Source organism: Raphanus sativus, unplaced genomic scaffold (assembly GCF_000801105.2).
Source record: "Raphanus sativus cultivar WK10039 unplaced genomic scaffold, ASM80110v3 Scaffold0383, whole genome shotgun sequence".
In the NCBI taxonomy this organism is placed as follows: Eukaryota; Viridiplantae; Streptophyta; class Magnoliopsida; order Brassicales; family Brassicaceae; genus Raphanus; species Raphanus sativus.
In genome coordinates this window covers 10,326-38,196 of record NW_026615702.1, presented here as the reverse complement: position 1 = coordinate 38,196, position 27,871 = coordinate 10,326, and the positions used below count along the sequence as shown (strand labels likewise).

Below are 27,871 nucleotides of genomic sequence, written 5' to 3'. Positions count from 1 at the left end.
TACCACCTAAAGTGGTAATACCTAATAAGTCATGAATAACCACTCTATCCTCTGCTGGAACCTTATGGCCAAACTGGATCGATGATTTCACAAAATTAATTTGTTGACCTGATGCCCTCTCATAATCCTTAAGTAACTTAAGAATTACTCCGCACTCCTGCGCTGTCGCTTTACAAAAGAAAAGGCTGTCGTCCGCAAAAAGTAAATGAGAAATTGCCGGGCTAGCCCGGGCTACCTTTAAACCCGTTAACCTCTTTCCCCTCTCCTCCTTTTTAATGTTTGCAATAAGCGCTTCAGTACATAAAATAAAAAGGTACGGTGATAAAGGGTCCCCTTGTCGTAACCCTCGTTCTGGGATTATATGCCCTTTAGGCTGTCCATTTAGTAAGACCTTGTAACTAACTGAGGAAATACATTGCATCATCAGCGCAACCCAGACTTCCGAGAACCCCATTTTTAATAGAATCCGTTGGAGGAAACTCCATTCAACTCGATCATATGCCTTACTCATATCCGTCTTGATTCCTAGAAATTTTCCCTGACATGACTTATTAGTTCGCAGCCCATGAAACATTTCCTGTGCAATGAGAATATTATCTGATATCAACCTCCCAGAGACAAAAGCCGATTGTGTTTCCGAAATCAAATTTGGTAGTATTACTTTGAGCCGCTGGCATAACACCTTAGATATGATCTTATACCCTACGTTACACAAACTGATGGGTCTAAGTTCTGTCATTCTATTCGGTCTCGCTGTCTTTGGAATTAGACAAATATTTGTCAAATTCAATCTACCATCAAAAACCCCAGTTCGCAAAAACTCGTTAACCATACAAACCACATCACCCTTAATTACTGACCAGGATTGTTGATAGAACAATGCTGTCATTCCATCTGGTCCCGGCGCTTTCTCCGGGTGCATCATAAAAAGTGCTGCCCGTACTTCTTCCTCAGTAGCCCTTTTCCAAACTCTTCTTCCTTCACATACACCACTCTTATCACCATGCATACATTCATAATACATATATACATCCATCCATAAACTTCACCAACAATTCGTTTTATCCTTTTTAGATTTTAACAATATATTAAAGAACATGAAGTAGTTAAAGATTATTTGTGATGACAATAAGATGATGATGGTGGTGGTAGAGGAGAAAGGGAAAACCAGAAAGAGAAATCGGTTAGCACTTCACATCTAAGCATTTAAATGATACTGGTTGGAGTTATTGAAGACACCCAACTTGGAACTCACACATCATACTTCACATTACTTCCCTCTTTCTTTTTTATTCCTCCAAAAATCCAAATTAAAATGCAGCACTCGGCAGATCACTTTTATTGCCTAGTGTAAGCCTTTGAAAATTCTAAATATAAATTTATTTTATTCTTTATTTTATTTAAGAGCATCTAATTAACAAATTCTTATATTGGTATCTAATTCAATTACTCTATATGAACCGGTGGAGACAATAACTCCCCTGAAGATTTTCCTACATGTATATAAATACAGACGACCTTTGCATACTTTTCAAGTCTATCTGCTCATTTCCTCACATGATCAAAGAGAGATAGAAAGGGTTTAAACTTTCCTTAATTATAAGCATAAATCATTTCAACGCTAATGGTTTCTCGACAAGAAGAAACCCTTTTCTCTAGAAAGAGAGATTTTACAGCCTATGGAGAAGAGTTTCACAATTTATTCAAGAAGACCAAACAAGAAGATCAATCACATGGAACACTTCAGAGAGCCATGTTAAATGAAGGATCAAACTCAGAGAGTATGAGATCAGTTACGTTTGATTTTGAACTTAACCTCCACACTCCTCTACCTTCAGGCTGGCAGAAATCTATAGAGACTAAGGTATATATTCATATATGTATTTAGTGTTTTGTATTTGTAGATATCCATGTACATGTGATATGCACATAAACATGCATCTAAAACATGTTTTGTTATACTTTCAGAGCTATCCGAGAACATCTGTGGATCATAGGACGAGACACCCCAACGATCCGTTGCTTGTTGAGCGACCAAAGATGAGTCTAGACCTTGAGCTGAACCTCTCACCTTCTTATTCACCTACAAAGGCCGCTACGGAAATAGAAGAATCCTCAAATGACAATGAAAACGTGTCATCATCGAAGGGTATCATTCTGACAAGCCCGAGAATGAAGACCACGACTGTGACAGGATTAAAACGATCATTGTCATGGCTTGCGTTTGAAGGTGGTGATGACGATGACGTTGACTGCAAGGAGCAAGAGATGGTAACAAAAGTGTGCATGAAATGCCACATGCTGGTTATGCTGTGCACATCAACTCCTGTTTGTCCCAACTGCAAGTTCATGCACCCACATGATCACAGCTCTACTAAACTGTTTAAACCATCGAATTTGCTTAGGCTCTTGTGTTAGGCTTTACTGAATCTATTAAAAAATTGTACGGAATAATATGAACCATCGAGAGACTTGAGAAAAGACAAGGTTATGTATAGACTACAAGTACTAAAAGTTTTATTCTATGCGTTTATCCGAAAGATATTCCATCTCTTTGTTCATGCTATAGATCTGAACTTAATAGTATTGCATTGAATTGTACTTTGAGATAACACGTACACGGAATGATATGCCAGAGTTTGACATGACATCTTTGGAGTGTAGTCACTAGTCACTATCGATAAAATCACCGGAGGATAAAAAAGGTTATTTATAAAGCTGTTATAAACCAAGTTATGTGAATATGGTTTAGTACCTGCAGGTCACGATGCATTTTTGATATTATTAAGTGTTGAAATTAAATACCTATGAAGATGATAGGATGTGTGCTTACATAAAAACTGAAACATACCATAAAACTAGTATATGATCAGAGAGGTAGAGATTCAGGTGGGAGACAAGAGCAGACCAAGATTAGTGATCTACTAAGGTTTTGAAAGTGTTATGCAGAAAAACTGACAACTAGTGTAACCATGGCAGAAGCATCTAATCTGTCACTTGTGCTATCTTAGCTTTTGTATTATACATATTTTTCCCCAAAAAGAAAAAAACATTGGCGGTAAATTGGGACTTGGTTGATGGAGAATCGTTTAAGCTTAATTGTTCCTTTAGCTTAACAATGTTTAACATTTACAAACTCATATATACCCTAAAACCGTCTGACGAAAAGCCAGATTAATGATCAAAACAACCATAGTTTCTGAGTCTAAACGCATAATTGTTGTCGTTTCAGAAGATAAAACAACCGCAGATCTTCACACAAGAATCCCTCCAAAGGAAAACATAAATTTGTAAAGAAAATATTAGAAACACAAAACGACGTTTAATCTCGTTTAATCTCCTAATTCCCCACTGACAAACATTATATTTACTAGAGTGTTTGTCCGCATTACGCGCGGCGTATAATATATTTGCTTTTAGGTGAAAATCTCTGGAAACTAATAGAAAATGTAATTGTTAAGTTTAATAATTATTTGATCTGATGTTGTATCTGTAACTGATGAGTTTGAAGTATACTCCCTCGGTTCCACAATATAAGATGTTTTATAACTTTTTTGATGTTTCAAAATATAAGATGTTTTGATACTTTTAAAGTACTTTAACTTTATTGAAAATTGGTTATCCAATAGTAGTTTACTACATTATTTATGATTGGATAATTTATATTTATTTTATAGTATTTAATGATATTATATTCTAAAAGCAAGTTTCTTAATTATTGTGCATTCAAGCAAAACATCTTATATTATAAAACGGAGGGAGTATTTGTTTGTGAAATATAAGATGGAAGGCTATCTCAAGATATTCTATACTCTGTTCAAAAAATACTAACGATATATTTAAGAATATAATGAAATATTTTTTAAAATTAATAGTTCTATATATATATTTAACGGTTTTTTTTAAATTATAAACAATGAATTAGTTAGTACTATATCTATTTGAAAAAAACTTTATTTTTATTTTATTTTAACACGTGAACAATGCTCAATCGCTCCTCTACGCGCGGATAATTTATTTGAATTTTTGAACAATAAATATCATGAGTTTGTAGATTAAAATTAAAAGTAAGGAATCAGTTCTATATTTTTTTCGATACACAAATCACTGTTTTCTAAGTAATATATAATATTTTGGGATTAGCTATGTAAGAAATCAGTCCTATGCTTTTTTAGATACACAAATCACTGTTTTACCGATAATATATAATCTTTTGGGATTAGCTATGAACTATTTTTTTCTGTCACGAAGCTATGAACTACTTAAAAACTGATCTATTACTATTTGTGAAATGATTTTTCATATTCGGATTTTCACGTTAAACTTTTAACGTGGTTAATATTACATTTAATAAAAAATTTATATAAATCATTATATAATTAAAAATGAATATCATACCAGTAATATTATATTTATCTGTTATATTAGATAATTGATTATAATTGGTAAAATAGATTTTCAAAACATATTTTAGAAAAGTAAGATAATTCTTATATATATATATTGTATTATTATTTGAAAATACTATTTTCTATTATAATTATTTTTTAGAATTAAGATATGAAACATTTTAATTAAATACAGTCAAACGAAAATATTTGTATAATATATATTGTAAGATATTTAAATATGTAAGTGTTTTTAAAATTTCAACACAATAATAGAATATATATATATAGTTAGATAAAAACTTTATCTTTTTGTCAACTAAATATTTTTGTCATATACAAATAATTTGATGTTTAATTTAATTTTTTAAGAATATAAATAATAAATATTTTTAAAATAGGTATTTGTAAGAAAAACAATTATGTCTAGATATCAATAAATACAAAGAAATAGCAGCTCAGTGTATTTATAAAATCATTTGCTAGATGTCTTTAAATTATTTGTAAAAGTCTATATATATATTTAATAAAGGTTTAAAAAATCATTTTAAGAGTTTTAAAATTTTATAAACCAATTTAAAATGACTGGCTTCATGTTTATAACTATATAAATGTACATTTTTAATAATTTATAAATCATATAAAATTTGTAGATAAATAAACTCATCTGCTTGCAAATTGAAAAGATAAGTTGTACTCCTACGCATGAGTGCAATCTATAAAATGAGTGGTTAATGCTCTATTACTCAAGTTTAGCATGTTTTCCTCTGTGCTTCGTCACAATTACGTGTGCTGGCGTTTTCTTCAACATCTAAATCTCCAGTCTCTGGAGTATGCACCCTAATCACTTGCAGAAAATAGAGGCACTTCAGAACTGGTGGCAAGTGGGATTCCAACTGGGGATGTCAAAGGTTGCAGGACTGAAGGAGAGACAACCTTCGCAACTGTTATACCTGAAACTTTCGTAACTGTTATAGCCAGAGTCCTTCCTTCTAAGTTGTATTCGCATGTACCTAGCTCGTCTCTGGTAGAATCTTGACGTTTTCTTGAATACAAAGCTATGAAAGATACAGAGAAAACAATTAAAAGGTGATATATACATATGAATGGGAGTGAGAGTATAGAAACCTAAGACAAATAAAGGAAACAAAGTGGAAAATTGGAACTTGTATTCATCACTGGATCCGTATGCAAAGATGATATCAAGATACTCTTCCAAAATGGCAGAAGAACATGAATACATCAGATTGAGGGCTGCTTCATCATTAGGCTTCTCAAACTCATAAACCTGAGAAAATCTATAGTGGTTTAAGAAGGTAAGAAAAAGTGAAATTGAACATTCTCGACAAATAAAAATAAATAAAATCCTTATTCAAAGTTCAAGTTCCATGAACAATGTGAAGACACTGTCTTTAGACATTTTAAACCACTATAGATTTATTCAAAGTTCAAGTTCAACAAATGCAAGTACTTTTTGCAGTCATGCGTAAAGACACTGTCTTTAAACATTTTATTAGAGAAAACTAATGAAGCCACAAAAATGGAAGTAATTTTTTTTTGCAATCATGTTCAAAATCCATCAAAGACACTGTCTTTAGACATGAGTTCCCTCATGAACAGAACCCAAAACCAATACTAATGTAAAAGCGGCAAGCCTTATCAGCATTGATATTCTATAGAATAAAAGGTGAGAACTTTACCTAGAAAAATCACGACCATTGATCCGGACAACGATCAAGTTAGGAAACATAACTTCATCTTCAAGTTCGAACGACTTGACATACTCGTACTTGCTATTCGCCATACTTATCCACGTTTTAATCAGAAGAAAAGACTAAACCAAAGTAAACCATCTTAGTATGAGCTTTAAGAGGTTCTTCAACAGTCCTTTAGAAAGTTTCAAATACAACGGAGAAAGCAAGTTCACTAACTAATCTAGTTAGCCCAGACATAAAGCAATCATCTTTCACTTTATACTATGAAACCCACGAGCCAACAACACAAGATTAGTTAGTGAACTTAGAATATATGGATTTGCTTAAAATATTACCATAGTGCAGCCGCAGTTGCCAGTAACTCCTGCTCTGCATTCTGAACCTTTAGGTCGAGAACCACTGCTTGAGACTGTATCCAGGCTATTTCATTGTCCTCTGTCACTTTCTTTTCCCTACAGTCGTTTCAGGGCTAAACTCAGACTCAATCAATAGCTTTAGCCACACACACAGAACAAAACAAAAGAAAAAAAAACAGTAATTAAAACAAATTCATTTATATCTTTTGAAACCAACAAAGATGAAAACTTAAACCAAAGATCAATATTAAAAAGGGAGAAGACTAACATTCACTTTCCCTCCGACATAGGGCTTTTAATTCATCAAGTTCCTGAATTTATTACCCTCTCTCGTAGCTAGAATAAGTAACGTTCCGTAATGATTCTGCTGCTGCGTGCAAGTACAACCTGATTCCCAGAAACCAAAACCATCAGGTTCATGAAAGAAAGAAGACATGGTGTATTAACTAAGTTACCTTGCTTAGTGGTGAATCTTCTACTTTAATAATCTCCAGAGCAGTATCTACAGAAGGGTGATAGTCTCCTTCACTAGGAACATGGTTCTTGCTAACAAGAGAAACTCCTAGTGATTCTCTCCTTAATCTCACTATTACAGAAGAAACCTGAAGCATAGTCTCCTCAAGTGATTCAATGGCGTTTTGCAGCGTCCATGAGAGCTCATCCTCCCAAGCAACAGTTGCAGCCAGCTTTGAGTTTCACCCAAACTCAACAAACTCCACCTATGAATGAACCAATCAAACGCAGTCATAATAGTTACAAAACTCTCTTGAAAACGAAACGAAAAATTCTCATACCCGTGGCACTGTAAAGTAAAAGGCGCCAAATTGTTCCCACTCAACACCAACTTCTCCGTTGGGATCAAACCGAAGTCCACCATAGGCACGAATCAGAGGAGAGTTCAAAGACATAAACCTTTTCAAGAAAACAGATCAAAGTGACTTAGAAAAAAAAAACATAAAAAACAAATTTTCATATAGTTTTTGGTTCTCGAAAAAAGAAAAAAACAGTGAATATTAAAGCAGACCAAATCAAGCAACACTGACAGGATTACGATCAGATGATGATCCATTCACACTCTCGCTAGCCAAGTCCTTGAGAAGCTCTGGACGGCCAGTGTCACTGCAAGGGGAGAAGAAACTGCGAGGAAGAACATCATCCTGAGCATGAAGCCAGTCTAGAGGGAGAAAGCCAAAAGTACTCATTAATGGGATTAAAGAGGGATTAAAAAGTGAAGAGGAGTGGGGAAGGAATTGATTGCTCCTGGAACAGATTCGTAAACGGAGGAAAGAAGAAAATGAAGAAGAAACCAATCGACACACTTTGCAAATTAGGATTTGTTTCTTCGCGGAAAAGGGAAAGTGACATAAGCAGTGAGATGAGTTCACGGGCTCGGGCTATGTTTGACAAAGCCCAGACATGAATTTTGATTGAAGCCCAACAGAGTTAAATGACGGATCTGACGTGGACGAAAATTCTTTTCCTATTGGCCGATTTAATCTGCTGACGTGGACAGCTTCTCTATGGCTTATATTAGCCTTTTAGTACTGTATATTGATATTTATAGTTATCATTTTATTTGTTGGCAGTAATAGAAGGCTTGTTTTTTTTTTAATTATTCGTGCAAAAATGTGAATGGGTATTTTAAATATGGGCTTTAGAAAAGGCCCAAATATTTTAGTATTAGACTTAATGTGAGATGTCTGTCCTAAGCGATCAGACGGCCACCATCGCTTATTTTTGTTACTATGTGAACTCGTAAAATTCAAAAAAAGTTCAGCTGCGTTTGTTTTTGGAACAGTAAAAGAGTAAAACTATCAATGATATGGTTTTTATTTTTGTATTTCGGTAACAAACAAGTTCTTCAACAATCTTACACACACCCAACCCCCAATTAACAAATGAGAAAGTTGATCCAAAATAGGTAACACACGTTTGTCTGTACAATGAGTGAGAGGATCAACACTTATTTATCTTCTTCGTAGTAATACTGTAGCAAGAGAAGAGCTTAAGAGGGAGGGAGGCGAGAGCTTTGTTTGCTTAAGAGATTCAACTCAGTCAAATGCATATGGATCATCAGCGTAGGGGTTGAGTGAGCCTTCTGAAAACAGATCTCCAATGTTTGCTGATCTTGGTGGATGGCTACTTATGGCTGTCACCTGCAAGACATAGTCATTGCGTTAATAAACCCTCAAAACTGGCAAAAATGTCTCACTGTACACAAAACCTAAGACTTTTAACATTTACTCAACTCTTGAAACATTTTTTTCTAGAATAGAAAGGGCAGAGTCAAGATAAAGCAGGAGCTAATTTACGTGAGTGATAGGTTAACCAACCCTGCTTCAGCACTAGTTTACTTTGGGTGGGATTTATAAATTCCAAATTATTTAGCAAGCTTTTGGGATCTCTCTTTACCTTAGCGATGCTTCTTGGGGTCTTAGTTTTGGGTGAAGTAAACCGAGTCAATCGCCTCTGTGGCTCCTGTAGCCATTACAAAGGTGAATCCCAAACTCAGAAAAGTATATATCTGAGATGAACCAAACCAAAGAGTTTACTGGCCGCGCAGAATAGGTGTTACCTCAAACACGACTGTGCCTTTTGTTTTCCTTCGCTTAGTGGTCCTCGAGTCCTTCGCTTCAGCTTCATATTCACTACGATTCACCTGCCAAGTTGAATCACAAAAATAGATGATGAGATTTGGAGCTGATGTTAAATGTAGTCATCACTGTTTTTACCTTGCTATGTTGCTTTTGACTGCTCATTATGCTTCTTGCATTTGCATTTTCAACTTTCTTTAGCATCTTCGGCACAGTTGTTTCTGCTTCCTTCACAAAAGGAGAATCCTGCATTTCACCCATGTGAGAGGCCTTTAGACAAAAGAACATGGTGTTTTATATCCTACCTGTTCATCTTCATCAAGCATCACTGCGGTATGCTGGCTTCTCCTGCTAGCAGGAGGACGAGAACCTCTCACTTTCACAGATGAGACAGAGTATTCCTGCAAGATGATGATTAAGTACTCGAAATCAGTATTATGTTTCTATTTCTTTAAAAGGCAGTATAAACTAAAGTATTATATATTTCAGTGGATCAAAATGATTTCTGGTCTAACCTTCCTAGAGCTCACTTCTTGCTCTTCTGGAGCTTTGTCACTCATAACCCTCCACTGCATTTGCAACAAAGCTCTTTGCCTCTCTTCCTGCAACGGTAACTCATTTATGTCAGTAGGTTTTAACCTATAACACATGCTATCCTGTAGTGGATCTTGATAAACACTATACTTTTGATCTCTGAAGGTCTAATTCGTCTTGCAGCTTCTTGCAATCATCTTCGTACTGACACTTAAATGCTTTCAGTTGAACATCATGCTCGTTCCTGATTGTTGTTATCCTCTGCATGATAGAATTAAACCAATTGAATACCAGAGTCTCCATATTCCTGTAAAACTATCAAATTGTGTCAGTTGGTACCTCTTTCAATTCTGTTTCGGCCTGAATCTGAGCTTGTCTCAGTTCCTCATCGTGCTTAGCTTTGAGATTGAACTCCCTGTTCTCATGTTCCTCCCGGATAGTGAGTATCTGCAGAATATGAAGCTTTATCAGACTGCCTGGTATTTGAAAACATGCTCACTATAAATTTACAAACAGAAAGGCCAGGGAAAAGGGATTTTGGTTCTCGTATCTGCATCTTCGGCTACTAAACACATGTATAAGCTTATTCATGCTCGTTGATGTTCAGAAAGTGAAGATTACTATACCAGAGAAGCATGATCCTCCTGAATGGTCAGCAATTGGTGCTTTGATTCGGCTTTACAGTCAGAAACTTCTTTATCATATTTAGTGGATAACTCTTTGATAACCTTCTCAGCCTGAAAGCAGAACCATGATAAATAATTGCTCGGTGGATTGCAATTATAAAATATGCCAGCAGATACCTTTTCCTTTTCAGCTTTAATAATCTCCTGCTTCTCCTCATCATATTTCCTCCGGATTTCATTAATCGCCTAAAAGCATCAAGAGAAGCATATACGTCAATTAAGGGCTGTAAGTAAATCCTCTGCATACTGTTCAAGCATGTATATGGAGAGAGTGAACCAGATATACCTGGTCATTCCTCTGTGACAACTCCTTCAAGTGCCTAGATAATTCCAACTGTTTATTTTCCAGCATCAGATCATATTGCTTCTTCGCGTCTAGAAGCTTGGTTTCAGCAGCTGCTAGTAGCTCCTTGTCCTGCAATGGAGTTCATATTCGATGAGTGCTAAAAGGTCTATAATACTCATAAATCCTTGTCCAATATCCATATTCATAAACCTCTGTTGTTTTCTGATCCAGCTTCTTCTCGTTTTCCTTGCATTGATTGATAAGAAGCTCTTTCTCTTCAATAACGCTTTGGAGCTGGCTCACTTCTTTTGACAATGAATCGAGACGCAACAGGTTGCTATCGCTCTCCTTCTGCAAAATCTCCATTTCTTCAGCCTTTCTCTGTGCATCAGCCTGCAGCTTCTCATAGTTCTCTTTGCTTTCAGTCTCCGATGTTGAAAGCTTTAACAACAATTCTTCCTGCGAGTTACATGAACAGATTAAGCATTGCAACTATGCATTGATAATTAAATAGAGACTGCAAAAAGATATGGAAGATATATCTACCGTTTTATTCTCAGAGGCCTTGAGTTTCTCCAACAAAGCTTCTATTTCCTCTTTCAGCTCCGTTAGAACTGCTTCTGTTTCAGTATTTGTTGAAACTAGACATTTTGCTTCAGACTCTAGTTTTTCAATTGCCTGCTTTGCGGAGCAGCGTTCCTCGGCTAGTTGAGAAACCAATGACTCCTTAGCTTTCTTCAGTTCCTCTTTTTGTTCATATAACTCGTTGGCTGATGACTGCAGAGCTTCTTTTTGGAGGGTTACAGTCGAGAACTCTCCTTGGAGTTGATTATACAATCTTCCAGCACGATCAGAAGCAATATCTCTATCCTTTTGGAGCAACATCAGGTGAGTGCCATATAAACCATTTAGCTTATCAAAGTTCTCCATGAAGGTCAAGTTCTTCTTGTCCAATTCAGCCAAATCTGTTGCCAAAGAGTGTACAAATCCCTCGAGCTTCTTGACTTCCTCGTCTGAGGTAATCAGTTTCGCAGATAGATTATCAGCAATCAGCTGAATATCCATCTTGTCTCGTTCAAGCTTCTCCTTGACTCCAACAAGGTATTTGGCCTCATCTTCCTTTGATGTTAATTCAACACGCACCTTCTCAAGTTGGAGGTTTAAATTTTCAATGTTGAGTTTTGCTTCAGCTATAGCTGCTTCGGAGTTCATTATCGTAGCATCTGCCACAAAGAAGAAAGACAAGAAGCTTTAATTCAAATACTAATACTATAATGTAGCTGTAGCACGTCCAAACAAAAGAGAAGAGAATTATAGCTTCATGTATGTAGTGTATATCTTTATTGAAACATTAAATACAATTCTTATCCCGTGATCTAGAAAAAAATCTTGTGATCAAGTTGATATGCAAGTATACAACACGCTCAGAGAGGTGCAGTTAAGATCCAATACATACCGAGACCTTTCATTGCAAAAATGTTCGTTCCTTTATACAATAACCTGTATGCAAGCTAAGAACTCGCTATCCTAACTCCATTTAAATAGTGAACACACTTCAAGCATTGAGTTTTTTCAACCTATTTGTAGTATACGTACATGTTTAAGCTATCAAACCAGATTAACACATGTGATATACTGCATGTGAGAAATGACATTGTGGTTTGTGAAGCTAATAGAATATGAAATTTACCTTTCTCCTTTAAGAGACTGGCGGTTCTACACTGTTCATTCAGATAAGAGTTCTCTGTCTGTTCTTTCTCGAGTTTGAGATCCTCTAATTCCTTCTCCCCTGCATGTTTGACTTCAATGTTACTACTACGTATAAAAATCTTCAACAAAAAGAACCATGGAGAAATTTCGGTAAACTATATATAGCAACTCAATCATTTTCAAACCAAAAGTTTTTCCCAAATCAACAAAATATGGCTGAAACAAACCAGAAACTTACGTCTTTTGATGTTTTCTTCAGAAGCACCCAGTCTTGAAGACAGGTCTTGCAAATTCTCCTTTAAAGAGTCTATTACTTCCGCACTACTAGAGAACTTGGACTCAAAGAGCTCTTTATCCTTCTCAGCTGTAGAGACAATTTGGGAAACAGATAAAGCAACACACCATAAGAAATTTCCAGAGTTCAACTCGCAATGTGCATCTATTACTATTACCTTCTTGAACCTGGGAAGCCAAGTGTTGCAGAGTCTCAGTAAGTTGATCACAGAGAGTCTTCGTTGAGGAGAATTTGGACTCCATCCCCCTCCAAAGCTTTTCATCCTCCTTTTGCATCACCCTGAGCTTAGCATTCTCGTTGAAAGCGTTCTGCAGTTTCTCCTCTAAAGCGAGTATATGATCCATCGACTTTCTCAGCTTAGAGTTCTGGATTCAAATACAAATAGCGTCTATCAAAGTCCAATCAAATACATCTCTCTCGCAATATATCTATCAAAGTCCGTTCAGATGCATTTCTGTCAATGTATAACAATAACTCGAATCTATCAATCTCGAAGTAAGATGCTCTCTCGGATAAGAGAGATCTACTACGTCTTCCTGCTCATATCGATTCAAAACTACGAACAATAACGGCAAGCAAACGCACAATCGTAGCAACACCACCGTAACATACCTCTTAATCACATCGATCAAACTTTAAAAGTTTGTAAAGACGCAGAACGTAAAGAAGAAAACGAGATAGCGATTCGAAATACCGCCAATTCGAGATCTGATTTCATCGATGCCTGTTCCTTCACCAGTTTTTCTGCAAAAAAACAGTAACGGAGACATCGCGAATAGTCAAAACAACGCGATTACAGAAACGATCGGAGCGAAATCGTCAAATCGAGAGCAAAGGCGAACGAGAGGCGGACCTGCCGTAGATTTGAGATTCGAGAAGTTTCCGGAAGAGACGGAATCGTGAGGTTGTTGACGCGAGGAGAAGGTGAGATTCCTCCCCGATCCAGCCGCCATCGAAGATCGCATCTGATCCAAGCTCTTCATCGCTGGGAACCCTAACTTCTGCATTTCGAAATCGCTTTTTTCCCGCGCGTTCTCTTCTCTCTCTGTTTCTCTCGTGAGATCGTAACAGAAAATGAAGTTTACGTTCCGTCCGGGGATATTTATAGTCATACGCGGATTTGCTGACGTCAGCATCCGGTTTAATAAAAAAAATTAAATAAATCCAGCGGCCCTAGACCGGTTCGACCGGTCCAATAACCACTCAATTAAGTTCTTGCTAACCGCCTCTAGTGATCTATGATCCAGTCCAGCGTTTTAAAGAACCGGTGGCTTGTTTCATGAACCAACCACCATGGGTTTACATTTACTCTTCCTTCTTCGAATCCATCTGCCGGTTACTTGGAGAAGCAAACCGGTAAGGACTCATTGTTCTTGTCTGTTAGCTTGAGGAAAGACGAATCTGAGCGAGAATGTAGAGGTACTTTGACGGAATACACAACGAACTTCGCGGTAGTGGAGATAGGAAACGAACAGTTTCCAGAGAGTGAGAAGGAGAAGAGGCAGGACCATGAATAGATTGAAGCATCTCTTGACCAAGTATAGATTTTTCGATTAGTACTCTCTCACATACCTTGAAAGTCTCTGTGTTTAGAGTGACATATAAGTCAAGCTTCACTGCCTTTCTATTTAAATCAGAGCATGTGACAATAAGAACATGACTTAAAAGTGGTTCTTCTACTTCATAGATACGAACAAAACTATTGGCTCGGGGTGGAGAAGGCAAGAAGCTTTCAAGCATATGATCAAAACCTAAGGATGTTGTCCCTTTACAAGGCTCTATATATAGTCTCGTCAATAGCAAGCATAGCTTTGTAACGGTGCACATCCTTAAATCATCCTTATTCCACAATTCCACATACCACCAAAAGGCATGAAAAAGACTCAAAGAAATGAAGCAGCAACGACAAGAACTCAATGCTCTGATACAACACCGTATGTTATATTTTTCAGACATAACACAATGCAGTGATAGTTTTGTTCTGCCTTTTTAAACTTCATCCTCGTGGAGAAGCATGTTGGGGACTCCTTTCTCGACTGGAAACTTCCTACCGGTTTCTTGGCAGACGAGCGAGCCTTCCTCGAGGTGGAGCTCGAGCAACGCGTGGTGAAACTTCTTGAGGAATGAATATGATTCCTCTGATTCCAGCTGATCAGGAAGCTCGGTGTATCCCATGGAACGTGCACCGTCTACCAGAGCCTTCCACTCGATCTTGGCCAGCATGTGCCTGAGAAAATCAGGGTTGAAATCGACCTCCTTCTTGATCACCTTCTCTGCTTCGATCCGTAGAGGGAACTTGTTAACCACTCCCTTGATGTTGCAAGTCAGCATGTTGTGCACTATCAACCTCATCTCTTTAATTACCCTCTCTATGCGGCGAAGCGTCGTGACGGTTTGATGGCGGAGGTGACGAAGTGTTGTGGTGGTGGCTGATGACTGACGAATATCATATCCCCTATGGTGGTTTAGCTAGAATTTAGTTGTGTAAATGGGCTTTATTCATTTAAGGCCCATAGCTAGAAATGAAAAGATCAGTAAAGGCTCCAAGTCCATTACCATATGGGTCCATAGCTTACTATCAAACTGATCAGAAATTTTCTATTGTGTGCAACTTACAAGTTATATATGATCTCAAGAAATATTGTATAAAAATAGTTTTTCCAGAAAGGTAAAAAAAAAGAATATGTGATAAAAAAGAAACAAATATGCTAGAAATAAACCATAAAGGAGTAAGAACATCTAGTAGTTTAAGATTTGTATTATTTTATTGTATAACTTATAGTTATATATGATCTCAAGAAATATTGTATAAAAATAGTTTTTCCAGAAAGGTAAAATAGATAATATATGTGATTAAAAAGAAACAAATCTGCTAGAGATAAACCACAAAAGAGTAAGAACATCTAGTAACTTAAGATTTGTATTATTTTATTAGGTAACTAGAATTAAATAGAAAATAAAATAAAGATATATACAATTTGACATCTATCATAGTTTTAAAGAACAAATATAATATTTTCTTCACTTTCTCTACTCATAGTCTTACTATTTAGTGTTGAGAGTTTGAAATCTCTTCAATGCTCTAAAAATAGTAAACAACTAATCCATAGAGATGCCAAAAAAAAAACTAATCCATAGAGATATGTTGTACAAACCATTTGTTTATCTAAATTACACATGTGTCTTATTATAATATGTCATAGTTTGATACACAACACACATTTAATTTGTCAAACTGCAATTATTGCATAGTTGTCAATACAAAAGTAAATGGGAAATAAAATCAAAAGAAATAGAATTAGACTATATACTTCCTTTTGTGGAAATATTTATATAATTTTCCAAAAACAAAAAGCATGCAAAAAGAGTTATAAAAACAACCATATCATATGAGTTTATTTTATTAGAATAACCAGATTGAATATTTCTAGTGGATATAATAAGAAAACGACATTAACGAAGAAGAGTGAAGGCTTCTTCATCTCTTCTGGTTGCAAATTAAAAAGAGTTTGGTTATTTTCATTTCTCTCTTCGACTGCTTTATTTTCTTTCTCTTTAGCTTTTTGATGACTGGGTTCTGCTGCTCTCGTTCTGATACACAAGTAAAGAAGCAAACTCCTTTCTCTATTTTTTTTATATTTGCTTATATGAATATTTTTTGTACGGACATGATTATGTTATATCTGATTACGTCATCTTAATGCTAGATTGTACTAGGACAAAAATCTCATTCAGGTAAAGGAAAACCTGATGGAGAAATCAAGTTTGGATATAGTTTAATGAAGGGGAAAGCTAAACATCCAATGGAGGATTATCACGTTGCTAAGCTCATCAACGTCGAAGACAATGAACTGGGTTTATTTGCAATCTTTGATGGTCATAATGGTGATCAAGTAGCTACATATTTACAGAAACATCTCTTCTCAAACATCCTCAAAGATGTAAGTTCTACAAAATATTGTAGTTTACTTGTATGTATAATGATCGGTTATAATGTGTTAAAATTTTCTAGGGAGAGTTCTTGGTTAATCCTCGAAGAACGATCGCAAAAGCTTATAAAAATACAGACCAAACGATTCTGTCTGATACTAGTTCAGATTTATGGAATGGTGGTTCAACTGCAGTGACTGCTATTTTGGTCAATGGGAAGGTTCTGTGGATAGCCAATGTTGGTGATTCACGAGCCATTGTGTCTCGTAGAGGTAAAGCAACACAGATAAGTGTTGATCATGATCCAAATAATGATGCTGAAAGGAATATGATTGAGAGTAAAGGTGGATTTGTAACCAACAGGCGAGGTTAGTCTTATATTTGAGTATTATATATAGCTATTAAATAATAGTGATGATGATTCTCATGTTTGTGAGTTTGAGCAGGTGGTGTTGCTCGAGTGAATGGTATATTAGATGTGTCTCGTGCTTTTGGTAATAAGGACCTCAAAGCGTTTATGAATAGAGAGCCTGACATTAAAGATGTCGAAGTTGATAGCCACACTGAGATACTTATTTTGTCTAGTGACGGTATTTCAAAGGTGATGTCTAACCAAAAAGCAGTTGACATAGTTTTAAAGTTTAAAGATCCAAAGGAAGCAGCTAAACAACTAGTTATTGAAGCATTGAAAAGAAACAGTAAAGATGACATATCTTGCATTGTTGTCCGGTTTAGATAGATTATAACCAAAAGTTTCAGCTAACGTGATTTTTGTTTGAGCCTGGTTCAGTTTGTTTTGGTTCTTCGTTACATATGCAGTCTCGGTGATATAAGTTTGAGAGGATTATACTAGATGTCAACTACTTGACATCTGATCATATATATAGAAAAAAATAGATATTGATTAATAATTTACTATTGAAGATATAGTCTTGGAATTATGAATAGTTGATCTGTTTGTTAAACTATGTTTTCATAATTTCATTGGTACAATATACATTTCCCTCCATATAATGATATATTGCATTGGCTATCATCATATCAGTAGGCTTCCATTTAACAGGGCTTTTATAAAAGGCCTAAACCTAGGCCGATGAGGCTTTCAGAAAAGCAGTATGTTTTATAACCTACATAAACTAGGGCTTCGAAGCAGGCAGGCAGCTAGAGCCACCTCTATATATATACCAATTGCTATGCATAGCTCATATACAAATCAATCACAAGCATATACGCTCCAGTGTCAATGGTTCTGTGTTCTCGTCTAAAGTTTTCATTAGATTCTGAGTTTTGTATGTATAAGGAAGAAAGATATGCCTCTTCTTTCAGCAGCAAGATCCATTCTTGTTAGCTTTGTTCTGGAGGCAAATATCAATTCACCATCAAGAGAGGGCTTTTATTATTTGCAGAGCTTCTTCTCTGCAATTTTTATCCTTCTCTTTGGTACATCCACCTTTTTTTTTGAGAAAAAAGAACTTTGAAGATAACAAATAAAACATTATTATTTTTATTTACCTTGACAGAAAATGAGCACACTGAAGAAATTTTTTTTGTTATGTCCAACTAATTAAATTTCAGAAAAAGGTTAACGTAATTATTATCGTAATTCAAAATTAATAAGCGTATAGTGATTAATTTAAGAATCAGACACTAGCTACATTTATAAAAAAAACACTAGCTACATGCGTTAATAATCCTTACAAGATACGAAAACAAATCAGAGGTTTAAGACTCAAACAGATCCATTAGAGACAGGAACCTGTTGTGGTTTAGTCTGCAGAAGAAAAGACTTGAGATGTCTAACATAAGTTTTAGGTTTCTCAAAATTAAAGATATGACCAGTTCTTTTGATGACAACAAGTTTCCCATTATCTCCTAAGTGATTCTTAAGTCTCTCTCCCATCTTCAGTGGAAACACTTGATCCTTCTCTCCCCATATTATCAAAGTTGGCTGCAGTAAATAATTAAAAAGTTATTAATTACGATTAGTGAGAGTGATTAATTAGTGAGAAAAAATCGGGAAGAGAGATGAACCTGTGTAAGCTTTGGAATCTCTGAGACTATTCTATCTTTTGGTATGTCTTTGATCATCTCCCTCTTTTCTTTTACATTATTTCTGGTCAATGCCTGTTTTGTTTCATTTACATTTTTTTTTACAAATTAGTAAACTTTCCATGTAAAATATAAAAGGTAAAACAAAAAGAGTAACTTGTTCTTCTTGTGCGCAGAGCAAGTACTTTACAAAAGAACTGCCATAAACAAGTACCACAATGAAGTACCAAACAAATGTTGATAAAGAGGTCTGAATAACTGCATTATAAATCTAGTAAATAACATGGATGTATCATACTTAAATATATAAGTTTATAATCTATAAGTTGACAAAAAAGTGTATAATCTATAAGAATTTTTAAAAAAAATTTTATAAAATTAAAAACCGGAATTTTTTAAATTATAGAGAAAAAATCCAGCTAGACAAGGTCTCTCTAGAACGTCAAGTGGACAATTTAATATCTTATCTACAAACAGTCAGAATCTTTCAAATATCTTTTTCCATTTATTAAAAACTATTTTTCCCATTTGCTAGATTTTCATCAATTTAAAAGTCTTTTTCTCACCTTTTTCCTCTGATCGTATATTTTTGTTATATGAAGCTAAAATGCATAAAGACGTTGACAAAAAAATGCATTAAGACAGGTAGACACATGTAGTAGTCTCATTGGACGACGAAGCTAAAAGAAGAAAGTAGCTCACATGTTCGATGAAATCATGGAGCAGACAAGGAGGAACCAGTCTCGCCAACGCCGGCTTGTAGAAGATGTAACCCATAAGTTCCCGGAGCTTCTTCACAGATTCCGGGACAAGAATCTTGGCAGCTTCCTCAAGATCCGACACCCTGAAAACGCCTTCTCTCATGTCCTTCTCCTCCACGCACACGGCGGCGCAGCATATCACCACCTTCACCACGGCGTCTCCGTACATCGCCGCCATTCTGTAGCCGACGAACCCGCCGTAGCTGAGGCCGACCAGGCTGAAACGTTTCACGGACTGGGCCTCTAAGGCCCGCATGAGCGTCTGGGCCTGGAAAACGTCGGATCTTTCGGGTCGGGTCGTGGAGGATCCGCCGAAGAAAACGAGGTCGGGGATGAAGAGGTTGAAATGAGGAGAAAGACGTCGTGCCACGTCGTACCATTGCCAGATGGCCGAAGCTCCGAGGCCGTGGATGAGGAGGAGGTTTGGTTTGGATTCGGGTCGGGTCTTGGATACCCAGAAATGGACCACGGTTCCATCTTTCAAGTCGACGGTTACGGGTCGTAAACCGGATCTTTTGAAACCGGATTTGTAAGTCCGTTCTATTATTTCAGAGAAGCTGAAGCAACCTGTCATTACAAAAAGAAAAGAGAGTTTATAATGTGAAGCTTCTATAAAAGTTGAGTTGGAATATATTGTGGTGTGTGTTGTGTTTGGTTCTCTGGTGTTGGTTGGGAATTTATATTAATATTTATACCTCAGGAGGCTTCTATTGAATTATGTTTTCTTTTTAAAACCTGGAGTCACATCACTTGAAGCCAGTTTTGTTTTTTTAGTTTGTGTTTTGCAGTTTGCATGTAACATTGATCAATAAATTACCAATTATTACTTTAATTATTAGTAAGAAAATGAATGTTTTTACAAGAATCTGTTTGTTTATTTATCTTCTCGAATACCAATTATTAATTTAATTATTAGTAAGAAAATGAATGTTTTTGCAAGAATCTGTTTGTTTATTTATCTTCTCGAATTCTATCTTCAATAAATAGGAATATGTGTAGAATCAGTACATAATATATGCCTCTATATTAGGTTGTACAATCAAATCTTTTTATATATTTACAAAAAATTGGCAGAAATTTATGAAAATATTTGCATCTGAAATCGAGGCGCACGTTGTAATCTTAAATGTGAACATAAAGTTGTGACAGTTTGTAGGTTTGAAATTAAATTCTATAAATCCGAATAACAATTAAATAAGTTAATAGACTGGCGACCAGGAATTGAAGACTCCCAATAAGTTCACAACTTGTGAAATAGACAAAACCAAAAACAATGCTTCGTCAAATTTGGAATAAGAGCTTTTCTTCGTCATATCATGAAAAAGTCTTAACATCTATCAAGAAGAAAATATATTTTCTAGAATATTACCGTTTTTATTATTTATTTGTTTGTCTTACGCGTTCTTAAAATGAACAACGTGAGAATAATAATGTTCGCTTCTTCTATTCACCAAAAAAAAAAATGTTCGCTTCCTCTTCTTTTGTCAAAGAATATCTCATTTATTGTATATTCCCTCCATTTTGTAATGTTAAGTGTTTTCGAAAAGAATATTTCAAAAATATATATTATGTATTTTCAATGCATATTTTACTAACTAATAATGACTAATTTCAAATTTTAGGGAAACTTAACTATACTTATTATATTTTTATTGGTTTAGATTTATGGAAAAAATAATCACTAAAATAATGCATTTATTATATATTTTATTTAAATGTGTGTATCATATTAAAACAGAGGGAGTATTAAAACTTTGAATGAGTTTCCAATTAGCTATAGATATAGAATCTGCTAACATATTGATTTCACTAGTAGAACTGTGTGAGTTTCTTTAAAAATCAGTGTTTTATTCATTTTAATTATTTTAAAAGATAGAATATGTTTAGCCATTCAGTTAATATGACATAAGTAGTTTTTCATTTTATAGTTTATTTTACTATCGTTGTCTTTTCTTTTCTTTAATTTTCTTTTATTTTAATGTTAAGAACCAAGTGATAACTTTATGATGGTGATGCCCTAAAGCTTTGATAACAACTAGAGCTCAATGTTCTCCTTTCCGTTGATAATAAGATTGATTAGGGAGTGAGAATCGCAGATGACATGAAACTCATCCATTCTTTTGTTACCGTCTTTTAACGCCTAGGTTTCATCAAGCAGAACTAACTGAATAATCTTTCACGAGTCAAGAACCCTATTTCTTCCACATTGTATCACGACGGAAAATACATCTTATACCACGCTTCTATGTACTAGCATTCCAAGCATCATCCACAATTCCATCAAGCAATGCTAATAATATGGTTGTATTAGCTCATCTTTTTTTTGGTAAAAGTATTAGCTCATCTTATTTTAATTAGTTTTTGTGACACGTGACGACAACAACCCACTAAAGCCAAATTGGTAGATATGCTGGTAGCTAACTTCATTAATATCGATGTGGTTTGCATGTGTCAAGTAATTAATAACGTGACTACATCTTTCATTTGTACGGAATATATATTGTTCGATAAAAAGATGCTTCATTTCTCAGGAGATTATGTTAATCAATGAACCGCTGACTATAACATATTCGGGGAGAATCCAAGATGGTTGAATTAAGACGAAGAAAGAGATATTAAAACGACTAATTATTTATCGAAGACCCTCTTTTATCATAATTTTTCTTTCTTAAAGAAACTAGGTTCGTGTCTGCAATACACGCTCTATATCAGTAATTTTTATATTATATTTAAATAAATAGTGTTTTATCATATTTAGATATATAATATTTTATAATATAAATATAAAATAACTAAATATATATCATTTCAAAAACAGTGTAAGGCATAATTATGTAATATTTTCTTATACCAAATGAATTATAGACAAATTAGGTATACAAATTAAAGTAGTAATTAAAATAAAACTAGAATTATTCTGTGTTTCATTCAAATTGACAAAAAAACTAGAATTATTCATTCAACAAATTGACAAATAAAAGTTAAACTAATTTTTTTCCTTACTTAATCAAAACCCAGGCCATTTATCGTGCCTTAATGGGCTTACAGGCCCGATTCTTACCTTTTCATTAAATTGTTATTTGAAACTCATAATATTTTGAAATTGCATAATCTAGAGTTAATTTCTATTTAAGACACATTTTTCTCTTTTCTGATACAATAAGAGCATTTCCAATGTAAAACTCCAACTTTTTCTCCAAAATGGAGTAAAAATAAATATGGAGTAAAATTACTCCAATCCTACTCTATTTTTCACTCTATAATGGAGTCATGAACAAACAAAAAATAGATTACTCTATTTATGGAGTAAACTTCAAAATAGAGTGAGATATGAAGTTGGGTTGGAGCATATGTTACTCCATAATCACTTTTACTCCATTTTGGAGTTAAAAATGGAGTTGAGTTGGAGATGCCGTAAGACACAATGTGCTTGTGGCACACATTCACGGTTTCCTAAATGTCTTTTTGACATCAATACCCTTTGCCAGACAACAGAAAACAAGAAAGTGTAATTGTTTTATTTTATTTAGTTAATACTTTTGGCATCTAGTTGCATTTGAAAAGAAAAATGTCCTGCGAAAGTTATTAAGCTTCGTATATAGGAGAAAGTGTAAGTTTACAGCCAAAGCTTTATATTTTTATTATTATTCATTTCTTACTTTATTTGTTTTTCTCAGATTTTAAAATACACAAAGTAAATATAATTGTTACAATAAATTATAATTTTCTTTTCTCTACATTTTAAGATCCATTTTCATATATATTTTATATATTTAATCAATAAAAATGTATGGACATAAAACTTGTGACCAGAAAAATATGAACATGTACCGAAATTATGTAAACAAAGAGATGTGGACATGGTGGATGGATGAAAAAAAACTTTAAAAAAACTCCAACACAAAAATTGGTGTGTTTGTAGCTGAGGATTACTTAGCAAAAACAACTTTGTGGACGAATCTTGTGTTACTAGTTGAAGGTTATAATTATATCAAACAAAGCATTTAATGATATTTCTTTTGACTATGATTAAATTTGTGGACATGGATACAAAAATATGAACAGGCAAATATTGACATGTGCGAAGAATACATAAACAGAAAAATGTGAACATTATCAAAGAAAAAAAACATGAACAAAAAGACATAGATAGAGAATGATGGGAAAGTTTCTATGTAGAAGTTACAATGGATGAAAAAACTTAGATAGAAAAACATGGAAAATATTATCCGAACAGACAAGTTGTGGATACGTAAGTAGTGGACATAAGTTTGTGGATAGGTAAAATTTGAATTATAAATCTTCTGATATTTTTGACAATGCCTGAGCTTCATCGGTAGCACGAGCCTTTAAGTTGATTCTCTTTTAATTTCAGTCTATTAACCTCTGGTTTCATTTGCTCTTACTGTTTTGTCTGATTTCCTGCACTCGCATCCTCCTCTCTATCTTTGACATAGCCACAACTTCTGGAGCTTTTGTTTATGTTCTCTCTATTAAAACAGTTGCAGAGTTGTTGTGTCCTTAGAACAAAGCAACATAATATCTGTTTTAATATGTGGATATAACATCTCTCCGGGTTTACTTACAAAAAGTCTAGAATCTGTGAACATGTGTCTCTTCTCCTCTAGTTTCATTGATTTAAATTACATCCTAAATCCAATTAACCAAACAAAGATAACATTTTTCACCTGTGATAAAACACAGCATATTAAGCCTAAATTCCATGTTCTTTTTGAATATTTGAAAAAAAAAATGTTAACTTTCTTCAACTCATAAGCGCTTGAATAAAAAAAACAAAACTTTGTAATTGAATCAGAAACAAACACGTACTCTCGATTTGAATTGAAAGGACAAAGATAATGAAAGGAAAGGAACAAACTTGATGAAGCTAGAGCTAAGCTGTAGTAGAGATCTCCAAAATCAGATCTGCCCATGTTCAACACACTAGAAAACGTTAGTCCCACAATCACTGCCCCCAGCCACCACCATTACATAGGGCCTGTTCGTTTCTTCATTTTTAATCTTCATTCAAATGATCCATTTGTATGATCCACTCAGATGATCCATCCAGATTTTAGAGGTTGTTCGTTTCTCCATTTAAATGAGTCATCTAAATGAACCATTTGAATGAATTGTATGTTTATTTCTCCATTTGTAATTTTCATTCAAATGAATTTGATATACAAATTACATATATACCTTTATTTTAAATTAATCATATGTTTGATATTAATTTTCAGTATACTAATTTTTATTATTTAGTATAAAATATATTTACACTAAAATTATTTTAAAATTATCATTTTGACATTTATAATTATTTAAATATGCATTTTGATATTCATAAAATTATAAGTTTCAAATATTTTGATTTTTTTTAATAAATCAACTATAATTTTGAATTCTTTTTATTATAAAAAAATCTGATGAAAAAGAATCTAACAAAACTAATTTAATATTTTTAATAAAATAACACATTAAAGTAATTTAATATTTTGAACTCTTAGTTTAATTATATAATGATCTATCATGTCAAAAGTGTTCTCATCAATGATCGCTATATATCTCATACTAAAATGCCATAAACACAATTACACATAAACCACAAAATATAGCTTTATACATCGTTACATTTCCTGCAACAACAACACAAACACAACATAGGTTTAACAATCATACATCATCATTCACCATTTCTCAAAACTAAAACCCACATATGAGACTTGACTCAACATAAAATGATCTCAGACTCAGCAAACAAACTCGTGACTGATAATAAGATCCATCAACTGAAAAAAGGCATGCTACAGTCTTAAGGATACACACGACATTGGGCAAAGATCAAACCGTGTATGTGCTGATTTTTGGAGGTGCTTGCAAGTCAGTCACATCAATGTACTGCACATCGACAGAGAATGTTCCAGAGCGGTAAAACGTTAGAGCCTTGGCACTAGGAATTGAGTTTCCTTTGGGGAAAACAATGGTGCTCTGCTGATTCTCAGCTCCTTCATTTTGAGCATCAACAGCTGCTCCTTTCCACGCCAGCGAAATGGAGAAAGGGAAACTCTCATGAACCTTATCAAAATAAATAACATGACTTGTTAGATGATCTGGAGTATGACAAAACACACATGTTTAAGCACATATATGCAGCCATTACCTGGAACTCACGGACTTTGAAGGTGGGTCTGAGAATGGCACACTGCAAGGCACATCCCCTGGAAGCTTCAAGAGAGAGATAGAAAGAGATAGACAGTGAGCAATGGTTGTCACTGACTAGAGAGTAACAAGGAACTAAGAAAGCAGTAACAAGTTTAAACCAACTGAAAACTAGAATCAAACAAATTCAATGCTATAACTACTCAATGCTAGAGAAAGTGTCAGTACGTTTCATAAACACATTCTCAAAACCAAGCAAACCCATGAATACAACTCAGAGAATGACAAATCAGAGATTAATCTATGAACAAACAGATCAAATTTCATAAACACATTCTTAAAACCAAGCAAACCCATCAATGTTTCAACTCAGAGAATGAAAAATCAGAGATCTCTCTATGAACACACAAGCTCCAGAGATAGAGAGAAAGAGAGCAAGAGATACCTGAGAGAGAGAGAGGCGGAGAGAGAGACGCGGAGAGAGAGAGACACGGAGAGAGAGAGGCGGAGAGAGAGATATCAAGCTTTCATGGCGATTTCATGGCGAGAGAGATGCGAAGAGAGAGACGCGGACAGAGAGACGCAGAGAGAGAGATGGCGGAGAGAGAGAGAGAGAGTCACGGAGAGAGAGAGCTCAAGCTTTCATGGCGATGAATTCATGGCCAGAGGAGAGATGTGGAGGTTTCATCGTTCACGGCAGAGATACAAGAGTCTTAGTCTTAGGTTTGTAATTTCAGGAATTGGTGAGGGGCAAATCGACATTTCAGTATTTTGACTGAGCCATCTCCAGCCAACTGCTTCGTTTCGGTCCAGCCAACTGAGTCTTTAAATTAAACCTATTTTTTCTAAAATCATTCAAATGAACCATTTGAATGAGTTGTACTTTTTGTGTCTAAACGAACACAAAGTTCATTTCCATCTAAATGGATCATTTGAATGGAGAAACGAACAGCCCCATACACTACAAACTGAATCACTCCCATATTCAGATCATTAATCTTCAGCAAATAAATCTCAATCTTAAAAAAACCTACATGTTCTGCATTTCATATGAAAGCAAGGTCAGATCTGAGATAACATATGTTGTCCACCGTCGAGAACCTTGTGTACAAGCTTATCACTTCCGAACAAGGGGTAAGCTTTTGATTTCACAAAAAAAAAGAGTTTGAATACTTACTTTGTCATCGTCAATCACCACCGTGGTGGTTCTTCTCTGATATTTTTTTTAATCCAACGATTCCTTCTCTCTAACATCCACAACTGGCTCCATAGTAGTCATGGATTCTGATACGAAGAAGATTGGGTTTCGTTGTGGGAGTTTATTGGATCAATTAGGGTTCAGACACTGAATCAATATTTTTATGAACGAGAGAGAATGGAGTTTAGTTGGGATTAGGATGAAGGTTTTCCATTTTTATAATTTTTTTTCAGAAATAAAAGAAATAAAAATAGAAGCAAACATTAAAAAAAAATCAGAAACAGACAGATAAAGTAAGGAAAGAGAAAGATGACTAAAGGATATGTTTGTCATTCACCACATAGAAATTGTGTGTCCAATACAAAGTGACTAATGGTGTAAATAGAAAGACATAAAGTCTCTCTATGAGATTAATTTTTTCCATAATCTATCTGTCAATTCTCACAGTTGAGATTCAAGTCATCAGAATATTAAAACACGTCACCAATAAATAAAACCTTTGTTGAAGTGAACTTGAAAGGTCTTACCTTTGGATAATAAATTCTCTACAAAAAAAAAAAGAAACACTAACGGTAACATTCATTAAAACACAACACCATCTATATAAACCAACTAGATTTTGACCCGCGCTTTTAAAGCGCGGGATTATATTCTTAATTGAATATATATTCGGTAAAATCAAAGTTTGTATATACTTTATACAGTATATTTTTATTTTCCAATATGTATATATATATTATTACCAACATATACAATGTTTATAATTATAGAAATTAATATGAGCACTATGTAAGTTTTTATGTGGATATTTTTTTTGTTGCAAAAATTTGTTTCCAAATTTTGAGACGATATTTTAAGAAATTATATAAACTTTTTCAATAAAAATATGGTCTTTATATTTAAAAAATTATTTTTTTTACATGAGATATATATTTTTTACCTGTGATCACTAAAAAATCTACTTACAAAAGTCAATGTTGGATCATTACATTATTTAACTTTATATTATTTCTCATATAATTAAATTGTTTACTATTAAAAAATATTCTAATCTAATATGTTATTCCAATATTTTCAAAATAAGATATCGAAAACATATTCTGAAGTATCTTTTTAATATTTTATTATTATAAATGAGTCTAATACCTTTTTGATTTAAAGAAAATAAAACAAATTACTATAAATATTTATATAATCGGACAAAATATTA

General features: G+C 34.4%; 6 protein-coding genes and 1 long non-coding RNA gene across 11 annotated transcripts; 2 read left to right on the top strand and 5 right to left on the bottom strand.

Annotated features, from left to right (window-relative positions):
* The first annotated feature begins 1,519 nt into the window (after nt 1-1,519).
* On the top strand, nt 1,520-2,561 carry LOC108827685 (uncharacterized). The gene is made up of 2 exons (XM_018601145.2): nt 1,520-1,864; nt 1,969-2,561. The coding sequence occupies exons 1-2, from the start codon at nt 1,625-1,627 to the stop codon at nt 2,416-2,418; spliced, it is 690 nt and encodes a 229-aa protein (XP_018456647.2). The 5' UTR covers nt 1,520-1,624; the 3' UTR covers nt 2,419-2,561.
* Nucleotides 2,562-4,970: 2,409 nt separating this feature from the next.
* LOC108827686 (tRNA(His) guanylyltransferase 1-like) lies at nt 4,971-7,792 on the bottom strand. 2 transcript variants are annotated; one of them, XM_056996830.1, is made up of 8 exons: nt 7,254-7,792; nt 6,915-7,178; nt 6,728-6,846; nt 6,439-6,555; nt 6,089-6,222; nt 5,517-5,686; nt 5,342-5,446; nt 4,971-5,235 (listed from the first exon to the last, which is right to left on the bottom strand). In XM_056996830.1, exons 4-8 carry the CDS (start codon nt 6,439-6,441, stop codon nt 5,141-5,143), a joined length of 507 nt encoding a protein of 168 aa, XP_056852810.1. In that variant the 5' UTR covers nt 6,442-6,555; nt 6,728-6,846; nt 6,915-7,178; nt 7,254-7,792; the 3' UTR covers nt 4,971-5,140. The 2 variants fall into 2 exon arrangements, with proteins under 2 accessions (XP_056852810.1, XP_056852811.1); XM_056996831.1 differs by having other exon boundaries at nt 4,971-5,228; nt 5,555-5,686.
* A 479-nt stretch (nt 7,793-8,271) lies between these two features.
* LOC108823503 (synaptonemal complex protein 1-like) lies at nt 8,272-13,792 on the bottom strand. Of its 2 annotated transcripts, none has more exons than XM_018596725.2 (18): nt 13,418-13,792; nt 13,259-13,308; nt 12,722-12,929; nt 12,508-12,633; nt 12,250-12,348; nt 11,106-11,782; nt 10,770-11,018; nt 10,560-10,688; nt 10,391-10,459; nt 10,214-10,324; nt 9,927-10,034; nt 9,738-9,848; nt 9,569-9,655; nt 9,359-9,454; nt 9,192-9,299; nt 9,035-9,118; nt 8,872-8,937; nt 8,272-8,615 (listed from the first exon to the last, which is right to left on the bottom strand). In XM_018596725.2, the coding sequence occupies exons 1-18, from the start codon at nt 13,698-13,700 to the stop codon at nt 8,511-8,513; spliced, it is 2,766 nt and encodes a 921-aa protein (XP_018452227.2). In that variant the 5' UTR covers nt 13,701-13,792; the 3' UTR covers nt 8,272-8,510. The 2 variants fall into 2 exon arrangements, with proteins under 2 accessions (XP_018452227.2, XP_018452228.2); XM_018596726.2 differs by having other exon boundaries at nt 13,177-13,308; nt 13,418-13,600.
* A 578-nt stretch (nt 13,793-14,370) lies between these two features.
* On the bottom strand, nt 14,371-15,014 carry LOC130502017 (multifunctional methyltransferase subunit TRM112 homolog B-like). Its single transcript, XM_056996832.1, has one exon. It carries the CDS (start codon nt 14,914-14,916, stop codon nt 14,554-14,556), a length of 363 nt encoding a protein of 120 aa, XP_056852812.1. The 5' UTR covers nt 14,917-15,014; the 3' UTR covers nt 14,371-14,553.
* A 1,028-nt stretch (nt 15,015-16,042) lies between these two features.
* Nucleotides 16,043-18,008, top strand: LOC130502016 (probable protein phosphatase 2C 17). Its single transcript, XM_056996829.1, has 4 exons — nt 16,043-16,166; nt 16,272-16,505; nt 16,577-16,862; nt 16,941-18,008. Exons 1-4 carry the CDS (start codon nt 16,131-16,133, stop codon nt 17,231-17,233), a joined length of 849 nt encoding a protein of 282 aa, XP_056852809.1. The 5' UTR covers nt 16,043-16,130; the 3' UTR covers nt 17,234-18,008.
* Nucleotides 18,009-18,122: 114 nt separating this feature from the next.
* On the bottom strand, nt 18,123-19,878 carry LOC130502015 (uncharacterized). Its single transcript, XM_056996828.1, has 3 exons — nt 19,246-19,878; nt 18,526-18,618; nt 18,123-18,442 (listed from the first exon to the last, which is right to left on the bottom strand). The coding sequence occupies exons 1-3, from the start codon at nt 19,876-19,878 to the stop codon at nt 18,224-18,226; spliced, it is 945 nt and encodes a 314-aa protein (XP_056852808.1). The 3' UTR covers nt 18,123-18,223.
* A 5,003-nt stretch (nt 19,879-24,881) lies between these two features.
* Nucleotides 24,882-26,898, bottom strand: LOC108823727 (uncharacterized). Of its 3 annotated transcripts, none has more exons than XR_008939997.1 (4): nt 26,641-26,898; nt 25,909-26,502; nt 25,465-25,529; nt 24,882-25,379 (listed from the first exon to the last, which is right to left on the bottom strand). It is a non-coding gene; the product is annotated as an uncharacterized LOC108823727 (long non-coding RNA). The 3 variants fall into 3 exon arrangements; XR_008939998.1 differs by having other exon boundaries at nt 25,909-26,308; nt 26,641-26,896; XR_001945096.2 differs by having other exon boundaries at nt 25,909-26,898.
* Between the last annotated feature and the right edge of the window lie 973 nt (nt 26,899-27,871).

Bases quoted from the DNA above. Each gene is read 5' to 3' on its own strand.
- LOC108823503 (XM_018596725.2), bottom strand. From the start codon at position 13,700: ATGCTGACGTCAGCAAATCCGCGTATGACTATAAATATCCCCGGACGG. The intron at 11,783-12,249 runs GTAAATTTCATA...TCTTTGTGGCAG, and splicing joins CAGTCTCTTAAAGGAGAAAG to ATGCTACGATAATGAACTCC. The intron at 9,455-9,568 runs GTTAGACCAGAA...ATCATCTTGCAG, and splicing joins AAGAAGTGAGCTCTAGGAAG to GAATACTCTGTCTCATCTGT.
- LOC130502016 (XM_056996829.1), top strand. From the start codon at position 16,131: ATGACTGGGTTCTGCTGCTCTCGTTCTGATACACAA. The intron at 16,506-16,576 runs GTAAGTTCTACA...AAAATTTTCTAG, and splicing joins TCTCAAACATCCTCAAAGAT to GGAGAGTTCTTGGTTAATCC. The intron at 16,863-16,940 runs GTTAGTCTTATA...GAGTTTGAGCAG, and splicing joins ATTTGTAACCAACAGGCGAG to GTGGTGTTGCTCGAGTGAAT.
- LOC130502017 (XM_056996832.1), bottom strand. From the start codon at position 14,916: ATGAGGTTGATAGTGCACAACATGCTGACTTGCAACATCAAGGGAGTG.
- LOC108827685 (XM_018601145.2), top strand. From the start codon at position 1,625: ATGGTTTCTCGACAAGAAGAAACCCTTTTCTCTAGAAAGAGAGATTTT. The intron at 1,865-1,968 runs GTATATATTCAT...TTATACTTTCAG, and splicing joins AGAAATCTATAGAGACTAAG to AGCTATCCGAGAACATCTGT.
- LOC130502015 (XM_056996828.1), bottom strand. From the start codon at position 19,878: ATGACAGGTTGCTTCAGCTTCTCTGAAATAATAGAACGGACTTACAAA. The intron at 18,619-19,245 runs GTGAGCTACTTT...GAAACAAAACAG, and splicing joins TCCATGATTTCATCGAACAT to GCATTGACCAGAAATAATGT. The intron at 18,443-18,525 runs GTTCATCTCTCT...TATTTACTGCAG, and splicing joins AGATTCCAAAGCTTACACAG to CCAACTTTGATAATATGGGG.
- LOC108827686 (XM_056996830.1), bottom strand. The intron at 5,447-5,516 runs GTTTCTATACTC...TATCTTTCATAG, and splicing joins GTTTCCTTTATTTGTCTTAG to CTTTGTATTCAAGAAAACGT. The intron at 5,236-5,341 runs GTATAACAGTTG...ATTTTCTGCAAG, and splicing joins AACAGTTACGAAAGTTTCAG to TGATTAGGGTGCATACTCCA.